The sequence below is a fragment of the Dipodomys ordii genome, unplaced genomic scaffold (genome assembly GCF_000151885.1).
Source record: "Dipodomys ordii isolate 6190 unplaced genomic scaffold, Dord_2.0 Scaffold86, whole genome shotgun sequence".
NCBI classification, from domain to species: Eukaryota; Metazoa; Chordata; class Mammalia; order Rodentia; family Heteromyidae; genus Dipodomys; species Dipodomys ordii.
In genome coordinates this window covers 1,941,880-1,954,225 of record NW_012267302.1, presented here as the reverse complement: position 1 = coordinate 1,954,225, position 12,346 = coordinate 1,941,880, and the positions used below count along the sequence as shown (strand labels likewise).

Genomic DNA, 12,346 nt, shown 5'->3' with positions numbered 1-12,346 from the left:
AAAAAAAAAAAAAAAAAAGTGGATTGCATCTGCTTTGATCCATTTAAATTTTCAATTTTGTTTGAAGATTTAGAACAGGACTTTTCTTCCTCGCCTGGTTTTGAACCAGCCTTCTAAGTAAGATTACAGACATGAGCCACCAGTGCCCAGTCATTATTCCATAATTGTTAGTGTGATGGGCTAAGATGGTATCTTATTTAATTTTTGTTACTGATGACAAGTTTCAGCTTTATTTTGTTTATAGTTCCTCTTTATGAGTTTCTAAATTTGTTGTTGTTGTTGTTTTTTCAGTATGAGAGTTTAAACTCAGCCTTGTGTGTAAACTGGCTCCAGCCTCAGAGTTTATAAATTCTTTAGCCAATTTATTAGCTTCTTTAGAAGAGTTGTTTTCCATAAATGGTTCCCTAGTTGTAGTTTTTTGATAAGCTTAAATTGTTTTTGTGTATTTGTCTATCAGGCTTTTGACAGGTTGCTTTCTTTTTTTAAATATTTATTGTAAAAATGCTGTACAGAGGGGTTACAATTATATGAGTAGGGCAATGAGTACATTTTATAGCGAGCATTGCTACCTCCTCCTTTGTTTTCCACCTGCCATCCCTTCCCTCCCAACCTCCCCCTTTTTTTTTTGTTTTTTGTTTTTGCCGGTCGTGGGGCCTGTACTTTGGGCCTGGGCGCTGTCCCTCAGCTCTTCAGCTCAAGGCTAGCGCTCTACCACTTGAGTCACAGTGCCACCTGCGACTTTTTCTGCTTATGTGGTGCTGAGGAATCGAACCCAGGGCCTCATGCATGCAAGGCAAGCACTCTACCACTGAGCCATCTTCCCAGCCCTGCTTTCTTATAACTTTTAAAATTCCTTGCTTTTAGATATCCGGTAACTTTTGTTGTTCGATCGTTTTTTAACCTGGGCTGGAGGTGTGGCTGTAGTGGTAGAATGCCTCCATGGCAAACAGGAAGCCCTGAGTTCAAACCCCAGTACTAACTTCTGGGGGGAAAAAGATTGAAAAAACTGCTTAATCTTGCAGAATTTATTTCAAAAACATATTTATTTCAAAGCATATTTATTCATCTGCATAACACTTGGACTATCAGTCTTAAATGCAATTCTCAAATTAATGTATTAGAAAAATGTCACCTGAAGCTGCCTTTTAAAATATTTTTGTAAGCTTATGGTTCTTGATTCATTGTGAGGTTTAAGAACAAAGGTGATAGACTTTTGTGATAGTGTATTTTAGCAGTAAAGAAATAACCTTATCTGGGAAATCTGAACTGATTAGAACTAAAAGTTTAGGCAGCATTTGTGATTAGCATTTTGTTAGTATAGTGAAAGTATATTTTCTGGAAGTAGTACTCATTCATGAAGAAAATTATGGCAGAGATCTATTTCAGCAGTGAAAAAATTCTTGACTCTTCAGTCTAGGGTTTTTTGCAAAGGGCTCTTGCTTTGGCAGGAATCTTAGAGAGGAAGTGTCTGCATCTGCTGCATTCTAGAAGCCTTCCCAAAAACTACTGTAAGGAGCCAAGAAAGCAGTGTATTTCACTACTGTGCAGTTTTAGAAGTATCTGGAAACAGCAACCTTGAGGGAGGAGATTTAGGAGTTCTTCTAGAATGTCAACACATGGTGATTTATTTTTTGAGATTCAAGTTAGGGGGAAAGTGAGGTTATTTTCCAGTTGTTGTGGAACAGAGAACTTTCCCTTTGGCCTGCATTGAGCCTGTTGGTTTAAGTGAAGTCATATAGGAAGAATCAGGTGCCTGCACAGAGGAACAAGGTGGCAAGCCCAAGTAACCAATGGAAGTGTCTGTTATTGGGGCAGACTATACTATAATAGTAACTTACTGTCTTGTAAGAGGAGCACAATAAGAATGTTAGCAGTTGGGCTGGGAAGGTGGCTCAGTGGTAGAGCGCTTACCTTGCATGTCTGAGGCCCTGGGTTCAATTCCTCAGCACCACATAAGAAAAAAGAAAAAAGCCGGAAGTGGCGCTGTGGCTCAAGTGGTAGAGTGCTAGCCTTGAGCTGAAGAGCTGAGGGACAGTGCCCAGGCCCAGATTTCAGGCTCCATGACTGGACCCAAAAAAAAAAAAAAAAGAATGTTAGCAGTTTTAGCTGGGTGCCAGTGGCTCATGCCTGTAATCCTAGCTACTCAGGAGGCTGAGATCTGAGGTTCAAAGCCAGCCCAGCAGGAAAATCCATGAGACTCATCTCCATTTAGTCATGAAAACCAGAAGTGGTGCTGTGGTTCAATGTGGTAGAATGCTAGCCTTGAGCAAAAATGCTCAGGGATAGCACCCAGGCTGTGAGTTCAAGCCCCAAGACCAACAACAACAAAAAAAGTCAGCAGAAATCAAGATAAAGCCTTTCTGTGGTTTAGTTGACATATTTCCATAAAGAATCCTCACTAGAAAATTCCATTACCAGGGACAGAAAGAGCAAAAGGACAGAAGGGCTTTGCTACCAGTAAGGAGAAAAGGGAAAGGAAAAAGCCAGACTTGATGGCTCAAATCTGTAGTCCTAGCTGCTTGGAAGTGGAGATTGAGGTTTGAGGCTAGTCTGGACATAATCTTTTTTTTTTTTTGGTTGTTGTGGGGCTTGAACTCTGAGCCTGGGTGCTGTCCCTCAGCTCAAGGTGGAGAGCTCTACTATTTGAACCACAGTGCCACTTCCGGGTTTCTGGTGGTTAATTGGAGATAAGAGTCTAATGGACTTCCCTGTACTGGCTGGCTTTGAACCACGATCCTCAGATCTCAGCTCCTGAGTAGCTAGGATTACACGCATGAGCCACTGGCACCGGCTACATAAAAGTTCTTGAGACTCCTCAACCAGTAGCTGGGTGTGATGGTGGGAAGCACAATGGCAAAGGGAAGCATAAATAAGATAGTAGTTCAGGCCAACCTGTGCACAAAGTGAGACCCTATCTTAAAAATAATCAATATGATGGGAGGGAGGGATGGTAGGGGAAAAACAAAGGAGGTAACAATGCTTGATAGGAAATGTACTCATTACCTTGCTCATGTAACTAACACCTCTGTACAGTATTTTTACAATTAAAAAAAGTATTAAAAATAAAACGAAAAGTGACTAGCAGAATGGCTCAAGTGGTAAAGTACCTTCTTAGTAAGCATGAGGCTCTGAGATCAAACCTTAGTACTACCCCTCTCAAGAAATAGCATCATTGAGATACAATTCATATACCCATTTAATGTAACTGATTTAATACTTTCTCAAAGATTAACCATTGGTCAACTCAGTTGTAGAACATTTTCAGATTTCATCTCAAAATCTTCAACCATTAATTGAATTTATTCAACCATATAGAGGAAAGATGATATCAGTTAGGAATTTTAAGGATTAATCAGAAAGCTCTGAATTTTTTTTTTTTTTTGTCAGTTGTGGGGCCTTAACTCTGGGCCTGGGCGCTGTCCCTCAGCTCTTTACCTCAAGGCTAGCACTCTACCACTTGAGCCACAGCACCACTTCTAGCTTTGTCTGCTTATGTGGTGCTGAGGAATCAAACCCAGGGCCTCATGCATGCAAGGCAAGTCCTTTACCACTGAGCTACCTTCCCAGCCCTACCTAAGCTTTTATGTTCAAGGCTACACCTCTTGAGCCACAGCTCCTCTTCTGGCTTTTTTGTAGTTTATTTGAGATAAGAGTCTCACAGAGTTTCCTGCCCAGGCTGGCCCAGTTCTCAGCCTCCTGAGCAGCTAGGATTATGCCTAACTGGGTTGACTTTATTTTTATCCAGTAGTAACAAGCGCTCGTTTTTCTCTGCCAAAAGCATCAAAGTAGTATTCTATATGAAAACTAAGAAGTTAACTATAGAATTATTAAACAGCTTTTACAGATTAACATCAGTTCAATTGGCAACCTTGAAGCCTAACTTTCTTTTTGTTCCTGGGAATTAGTAGGTACCCATTCCTTTTTTTTTTTTTTCCTAACAGCTGTATTTTTCTTGTAGGTGTGTGAACCTGTAAACTTTGTCTTCCAAGATGATTTGGTATATTGTACTTGTTGGGACACTACTTCCCAAGTCTTTGGCTCATCCAGGATTTTTTACTTCAATTGGTAAGTATTAGCTAGTTTTTGATTTGTACTGTTTTGCATTATAAAATGTTAAATTTTTAGTATTTTTACATCAGTGGAAACATGAGTAATCCCATAGTTTACTTTATGCTCATCTAAAAGGGTCCTCATATATATTATATATATATATATTTGTTTTGCTTCTCTTTATATTATTTTTTTAATGTTTTGTTTTTCTTTAAGTTTGTTATTTTAAAATGATGCTGTTTAGAAACTTAAGAAAATTTAGAAAAGCATACAGAAGAAATTCCCTGATTAATATGTCTAGCAAAAATATTCTAAACTTTTTTTTTTTTTTTGCCAGTCCTGGGGTTTGAACTCTGGGCCTGGGTTCTCCCTGAACTTCTTTTGCTCAAGGCTAGTGCTCTATCACTTGAGCCACAGCACCACTTCAGGCTTTTTCTGAGTAGTTTATTGGAAATAAGAGTCTCTCGGACTTTTCTGCCCAGGCTGGCCTTGAACCATGATCCTCAGATCTCAGCCTCCTGAGTAGTTGGGATTACATGAATGAGCCACCATTGCCTGGCCTAAACATTGTTTTCTAACATGCTTTTTCCATTTAAGAATTCATTGTGATCCAGGTGTTGTGGCTCATACTTGTAATCTTAGCTACTCAAGAGGCTAAGATCTGAGGATTTTGGTTCAAAGTCAGCCCAGGTAGACAGATCCCTGAGACTCTTATCTCCTATTAACCAGAAAAAAGCCAGAAGTGGATGTGTGGCTTAAGTGGTAAAGCACCAGCTTTGGCCAGAAAAAGCCAAGTGAGAGCAGAAGGCCCTGAGTTGAACACTCTAGCTTAAAAATTAGAATTGGAACACATGATCAGAGAAGTTTTGGATTTCAGTTATTTCCTCCCATAGGATGAAACATTCTCAATTGTTCTTATTTTACAATGATTGTGTGTGTGTGTGTGTGTGTGTGTGTACATTTGTTGTTGTTTGTTTTTTGCCAGTCCTGGAGCTTAAGCTTAGGGCCTGGGAACTGTCCTTGAGCTTTTGTTGCTCAAGGCTAGCACTCTACCAGTTGATCCATAGCACCACTTCTGGCTTTTTCTGTGTATAAGGTACTTAGGAATCAAACCCAGGGCTTCATTTATGCTAGGCAAGCACTCTACCACTAAGCTAGCCCTGACTATGAATATTTTGATAACCTTCTTCCTTTCTTTCCCTTATAGGTCAGATGACTGATTTGATTCATACTGAGAAAGATCTGGTGACTTCTTTAAAAGATTATATTAAGGCAGAAGAGAACAAGTTAGAGCAAATAAAGAAGTAAGTAATACATACTTTACTTATTGTGATTCCGATCTACTTGGGGAAATATGTGTGTGTGTCTGTGTGTATGTGTCTCTGTGTGTGTGTATTAGCTAAAACATTCTTTGAGGAGAAATGAAAGCAATTTGTCAGTCTTACAAAATCAATTGTCTAAAACAAGAACATAGACAGCACCATCCTAAGCCTAGGCCAGGAATCATGTATGTCTTAGTGACAAAAACATCTTAGGGGAGGAGAGAGAGATTTTTGGCCCACAGATTTGGATTCAGTCCATCATGGGTGGAAGGACTCAGAAGAGCAGAACAGCTCACATCACATCCCTCAGGAGACAAGAGTGCCTCTACTACTTGCCTCACACTTTTCCACTTTTACTCTACAACCTTAGCCTATGGTATGGTGCTGTCCAAATCCAGAGTAGGTCTTCCTTTTTTTTTTTTTTTTTTTGCCAGTCCTGGCACTTGAACTCATGACCTGGGCACTGTCCCTGAGCCTCTCTGTGCTCAAGGCTAATACTCTACCACTTGAGCCAGAGCACCTCTTCTGGGTTTTTCTGTTTATGTGGTACTGAGGAATTGAACCCAGGGCATGTTAGGCAAGCACTCTACCTCTAAGCCACATTCCCAGCCATTCCTCTCTAAATCATCTCTGGAAATTGTCTCACAGACATACCCAGAGGTGTGCTTTACTAATCTCTTAAGGATTCTCAGTTTAATCAAGTTGACAGTCAAAATATAATGTTGTAATTATGACCTTCAAAGAGCAAGATAGTCCACCGAGGCATAGTTAAAGATAACAAAAAATGGGGCTCGGAAGATGGCTCAGTGGTAGAGTGCTTGCCTTACATGCATGAGGCCCTGGGTTTGATTCCTTAGCATCACATAAGCAGAAAAAGCCGGAAGTGGCACTGTGGCTGAAGTGGTAGGGTGCTAGTCTTGAGCTGAAGAACTGGGGGACAGCACTCAGGCCCAGAGTTCAGGTACCATGACCGACCAAAAAAAAAAAAATTGTTTACTCTATTTACATCAGAAAAGCAGCCTGCGACTACCTTGTCCTGGGCTAGATACCCAGAACCAAGAGCAGCCTCTTCCACCAAACCTCCAAGCCTCCAATGGGCAGCCCCGACCTTTATTAGTTGGTCTGCAAACCACCAATTAGTCGGTCTGCAAACCTCTAACCCCAGACCTTCAAAGCTCCAAAGGGGAAGGCTTCTCCTTTTCTTCCTCCTCCTCTGCAGGCCTCTCCACTCTCTACAGGCCTGCCCTGCTCTGGTAGACGCCTTTCTAGAGGAATGTCCCAAATGGCCTCTTGAGGCGGCCCCAAATGAACTCCCCAGGCCTGCCCTGTTCCAGTAGGTACCTCTTGCCTTCTTTCCCTCTACCTGCTGTCTCTCTCTCCACCTTCTGTCTCTCTCTCTACCCCTGTATCTCTCTCTCCATCCCACTGCTCAGAACACGCAGCCTATACATAGGACACCAAGCAGTGACATCAGCCTCATTGTGCTGCCCCCTCCAGTGGGCCAGGCCGCGGGCTGCCTGATTATTGGGATCTGGCTGGTTATTACATTGTCAAGGTTAACCATACAATATTTTAAGAACATGGAATAAAATGAGAATATGAACAAATATGAGCAGTTGGCTGACAATTTTTAAAGCGGTACTAATATCTTCTGTCTTCCTATAATCTCCCCAATCTACCTGTCTGCTGGAGCATTTTTCCAATTCCACTTATCCTTCCCTCCTAGGTTTCCACTTTGGAGTTTATGGTAATAAGTGCAATTGGTAGTATTTAATAGACATAGTTTTTCTGGTGTTAATTTTATTGACTTAGGTTCATAGTCATTTCTGACCTGAGAATTTTTGCCTTTTAATAAGTATCTCAGAATTGAGGCTTGTGTTCTATTTATTTCTAGATTCTGAATGGAAACATTTTTGTATAAACTAAGCTGAGTTCAGTGGCATGTGCTTATACTTCTAGCTACTCAGAAGGCTGGGCAAGAGAATAATTTGTGGACAGCTCGGGCAACATAGCAAGACCTGGTTATTTGAAAAAAAAAAAAATTGAAGCCAGGTGCTGGTGACTCATGCCTGTAATCTTAGCTACTTAGGAGGCTGAGATCTGAACATCATGGTTCAAAGCCAGCTGGGGCAGGAAAGTCTATGAAACTCATCTCCAATTAACCACCAGAAAAACAGAAGTGGTGCTGTAACTTAAGTGGTAGAGTGCTTGCCTTGAGCTAAAGAGCTCAGGGACAGTGCCCAGACCCAGAGTTCAAGCCCCACAACCGACAAAAAAAGGATGGAGGCCATGGTTCAAGTGGCAGAGTGCCCATCTTATAAGCACAAAGCCATGACTTTAAATCCCAGTTAATGCCAAAATTGATGAGTTTTTAAAAAATATAAACCATTTGATTCAAATGAACACTTAATTGAGTTTTAGTTAGGCTAATTTTTAATTTATAATAGTTATTTGGTCTGTATGATCTATGGGAAATTGATTTTTTTAATACTTTAGAGGAATCAGATCTCAAGTTTTATTAAGACAAGGAGGTTCTATTTACTGTAGTCATTGGGAGAAAAAAAATCTTACATTTTGGTTTTACCAAGTTAGAGTTTATCCATAGATTTTTCTTTTCTTTTTCTTTTTGTAGTACTGGGGTTTCGGTGTTTAGGATTTTTGTTTGCCAGGCATCATTCTACCACTTGACTCATATCTCCAGCCTTTTCGATCTGATTATTTTAGAGATAAGCTCTCACTTTTTATCTGAAGAGGTCTAAACTGCAGTCCTCCTATTTAGGCTTTCTACTTTAATTTTACTTTAAAAGGAAGTTGTAAGGCGAGCGTGTTGGTGGCTAACACCTGCAATCCTAGCTTCTCAAGAGGCTGACATCTGAGGACCATGGTTCAAAGCCAGCTGCGGCAGCAAAGTCTGTGAACTCTTGTCTCTAATTAACAATAAGAAAACCAGAAGTAGAGCTGTAGCTCAAAGTGATAGAGCATTAGCCTTGAGCAAAAGAACTCAGGACAGTACCCAGGCCTTGATTTCAAATTCTATGAATATTAAAAAAAAACAAAAACAGGGCTGGGAAGGTGGCTCAGTGGTATAGAGCACTTGCCTTGCATGCATGAGGCCCTGGGTTCGATTCCTCAGCACCACATAAGCAAAAAGAAAAAAGCCGGAAGTGGTGCTGTGGCTCAAGTGGTAGAGTACTCGCTTTGAGCTGAAGAGCTGAGGGACAGTGCCCAGGCCCAGAGTTCAGGCCCCACGACCAGACCCTCCCCCCAAAAAACCCCCCCAAAATAAGAAGTCATAGGTATAATTATAATTCACAAGCCTTTAATTTCATCTGTTTTTTATTCTTTTTTTTTTTTTTTTTTGGGTCCGATTGTGGGGCCTGAACTCTGGGCCTGGGCGCTGTCCCTCAGCTCTTCAGCTCAAGGCTAGCGCTCTACCACTTGAGCCACAGCACCACTTCTGGCTTTTTTCTTTTTGCTTATGTGGTGCTGAGGAATCGAACCCAGGGCCTCAGGCACGCAAGGCAAGCACTCTACCACTGAGCCAACTTCCCAACCCTTATCTGTTTTTTTCCCCAAGTGTTTTATTCAATTGTGTTTTCCCTTATTAAGTGCATGTTTACTCTATTTCTTACTTCTACAGATGGGCAGAGAAGTTAGATCGGCTAACTAGCACAGCAACAAAAGATCCAGAAGGGTTTGTTGGGCATCCTGTAAATGCATTCAAATTAATGAAACGCCTTAACACTGAGTGGAGTGAATTAGAGAATCTGGTTCTCAAGGATATGTCAGATGGTAAGTCTATTTATGAGCCAAACAAAAAAAAAAAGGCAATATTGCTCCCACCTCTAGCAAAAATGCCGGTTTTTTTTTTTTGGGGGGGTCCAATCGTGGGGCCTGAACTCTGGGCCTGGGTGCTGTCCCTCAGCTCTTCAGCTCAAGGCTAGCGCTCTACCACTTGAGCCACAGCACCACTTCTGGCTTTTTTCTTTTTTCTTATGTGGTGCTGAGGAATCGAACCCAGGGCCTCAGGCATGCAAGGCAAGCGCTCTACCACTGAGCCACCTTCTCATCCCCAAATGCGAGCTTTTTTGATAAATTCAGTTTCTAGTACATAAGTGTTCAGTATTGTTGGGTGCATTTAGTTTGACTGGAATTAATTTGGTCAAGATCCTGAATTCTTTGATTAAAAAAAAGTAATTTCCAGTACTGGTGACTAGCCCTGGTAATATATTTTTTTTCAAGTGTAAAGAAGTGAATAGATACTCAGCATATAGTTTCTTAGGGTGAAATGATTTTTATTTTAGATTACTTTTAGTATGCAAAAACTATGTGTGAGTTTTTAGTTTTTATAATATTAATAGTACTATTAATAAAGTAAATATTCTACCTACTGTTTTGTGTGTATATGTGTGTATGTGTGTGTGTATGCTATAGTACTCCGGCTTTAACTCAGGGCTTAGGTGCTGTCTTTTAGTTTTTTCAATCAGTGTTTGTGCTCTACACTTTGAGCCACGTATTCACTACTTGTGGCTTTTTAGAGTCTCAGACTTTCTTGCCTTGACTGGCTGTGATCCTTAGACCTCAACCTGCTGAGTATTATAGGTATTAGCCTATAATACTATGTAGTATTTTGAGTTTAAGATTATTTTATTTAATATAGGCCATAAATTAAAAATCTGAGGCTATGGACATCAATAATGAACAAGTCTAAGTGAAATAACAAAATTGTAGTTGGAATAAATATTGAGGTGTATAGATATTTTACCAACAGACACAGAAAATAGTCTGGAATTTAAAGAAGTAAAGGGATTAGTACAGAGTAGAAGCTTAAATATTTTTTAAATAATAAAGGCACCTTCATTCTATTTCCTTATTCCCCAACCCCAAAGAAAGGAGAAAGCTGAGCTAGCTACAGATTAAATAGTCCCATGAAGCCAGGCGCTGTTGACTCATGTATGTAATCCTAGCTACTCAGGAGGCTGGGTTCTGGGGATTGAGGTTCAAAGCCAGCCCAGGCAGGAAAGTCCGTGAAACTCTTACCTCCAATAAACCACCAGAAAACCGAAATGGCGCTATAGCTCAAGTGGTAGAGTGCTAGCCTTGAGCTAAAGAGCTGAGGGACAGCGCTCAGGCCCAGAGTTCAAGCCCCAGGACCGACAAAAAAGAAAAAACTCCCATGAGTGTTTACCGGTGTTTATTAGCTGTGAAATAAACTATTGTAATTTCCCCATATCTATCGTTTTTCATTCTGCAGTTTTGATTAACTACAGTCTAAAAATATTAAATGGAAAATTCCAGTTTATTACAATAACTCTGTGCCTTTTTACTTTTCCTTTTTCCTTTCCTCTTATACTGGTACCAAGGCTTAAACTCAAGGTCTCCTGAACTCTCACATAGCTTTTTTGCTCCTAGCTGGCACTGTGTCACTTGAGCCATATCTCCAATCCAATTCTATGTCTTAAGAAGTGTGATGAAATCTCTCGCTGTCTGCTGTCTTGCCTGGGATGGGCATCATTCCTTTGTCCAGAATATCCATATACTATCTGCTACTTGTCACTTAGTAACCTCTGTTATCAGATCAGTGTTGCATTGTCATAGTGCATTGTGTTCAACTTGAACACAAATGGCCAAAAAGTGTTTAAGTAAAAGGTGAAAGTTCTTAGTTTATTAAGAAATGAAAAATAAGTGATATGCTGAGGTCTGTAGTAAGAATGAATTTTCTAGACCTGAAGTTGTGAAAAATAAGAAATTCTAGTTTTAGTTACAAAAGATAGAATTCTACAGTGCATAGTGTTAAGAAAGAAAATACAGGAGGTGGGAATATGGCTTAGTGGTAGAGTACTTGCCTAGCATGTATGAAGCCCTGGGTTCGATTCCTCAATCCAACATACACAGGAAAAGCTGGAAGTGGTGCTGTGGCTCAAGTGGTAGAACACTAGCCTTGAGCAAAAGAAGCTCAGGGACAGTACTCAGACCTTGAGTTCAAGCCTGAGAACTGGCAAAAAAAGGAAAAGAAAGAAAATACATTAATTTGTGTATGTATAGGAAATACACACATATGTTACATATGTAGTTTATTACTGTGTATGCTATTTGGGGAGTTTACGAATGTGTCCTTGTGGGTAAGGGGGACACTACTGTATTATGTATAGGAAAGGAGACCATATAAAGAAAAGTAATGGAAAGTACTTGTGAATGCTTTATTGCTGTGAGAGGGAAATAAATACCTGTGATTATTTTCTGTAGTATATAAAACCCTGGCAAGGAGCTGGGAAGGTGGCTCAGTGGTAGAGCGCTTGCCTCACATGCATGAGGCCCTAGGTTCAATTCCTCAGCACCACATAGGCAAAAAAAAAGCCAGAAGTGGTGCTGTGGCTCAAGTGGTAGGGCACTAGCCTTAAGCTGAAGAGCTTAGGGACAGCACGTATGCCCAGAGTTCTGGCCCCACGACTGGCACAAAACAAAACAAAACAAAGAACCCTGTTAATATTTGTAAAGAAATACACACATGTCTGTCTGATGTCTTTTTCACTGTACACACTCCTTCCACACACGCAGTCATCTGTTCATTCAGTCATTTATTTTTTCAAAAGTAATAACCTACATAGTTTTTTTTTTGGTTTTTTTTTTTCAGTCGTGAGACTTGAACTCTGGGCCTGGGCACCATCCCTGAGCTCTTCAGCTCCAGTAAGCCATCTGCCACATGAGCCACAGTGCCACTTCCAGTTTTCAGGTGGTTAATTGGAGATAGGAGTCTCATGGACTTTCTTGCCTGGGCTGGCTTTGAACCAGGATCCTCAGATCTCAGCCTCCTGAGGCTAGGATTACAGGTGTGAGCCATGGGTGCCCAGCTTACGTAGTTCTTTTTTTTTTTAATTGTGAAAATACTGTACAGAGGGGTTACAATTACATGGTCAAGATAATGAGTACATTTCTTATCAAGCATTGTAGCCTCCTCCTTTGTTTCCCCTTCC

At 40.6% G+C, this 12,346-nt stretch overlaps 1 protein-coding gene across 3 annotated transcripts in view; it reads left to right on the top strand.

Moving 5' to 3' along the window:
* The window catches only part of P4ha1 (prolyl 4-hydroxylase, alpha polypeptide I), a 64,012-nt gene that overhangs the window by 11,237 nt on the left and 40,429 nt on the right, over positions 1–12,346 (top strand). For all 3 annotated transcript variants that reach the window (XM_013025689.1, XM_013025690.1, XM_013025691.1), the window contains exons 2-4: positions 3,959–4,065; positions 5,258–5,354; positions 9,013–9,164. In XM_013025689.1, coding sequence (XP_012881143.1) covers positions 3,990–4,065; positions 5,258–5,354; positions 9,013–9,164 — 325 coding nt within the window. In that variant the 5' untranslated portion in view covers positions 3,959–3,989. The remainder of the gene's footprint in view (positions 1–3,958; positions 4,066–5,257; positions 5,355–9,012; positions 9,165–12,346) is intronic.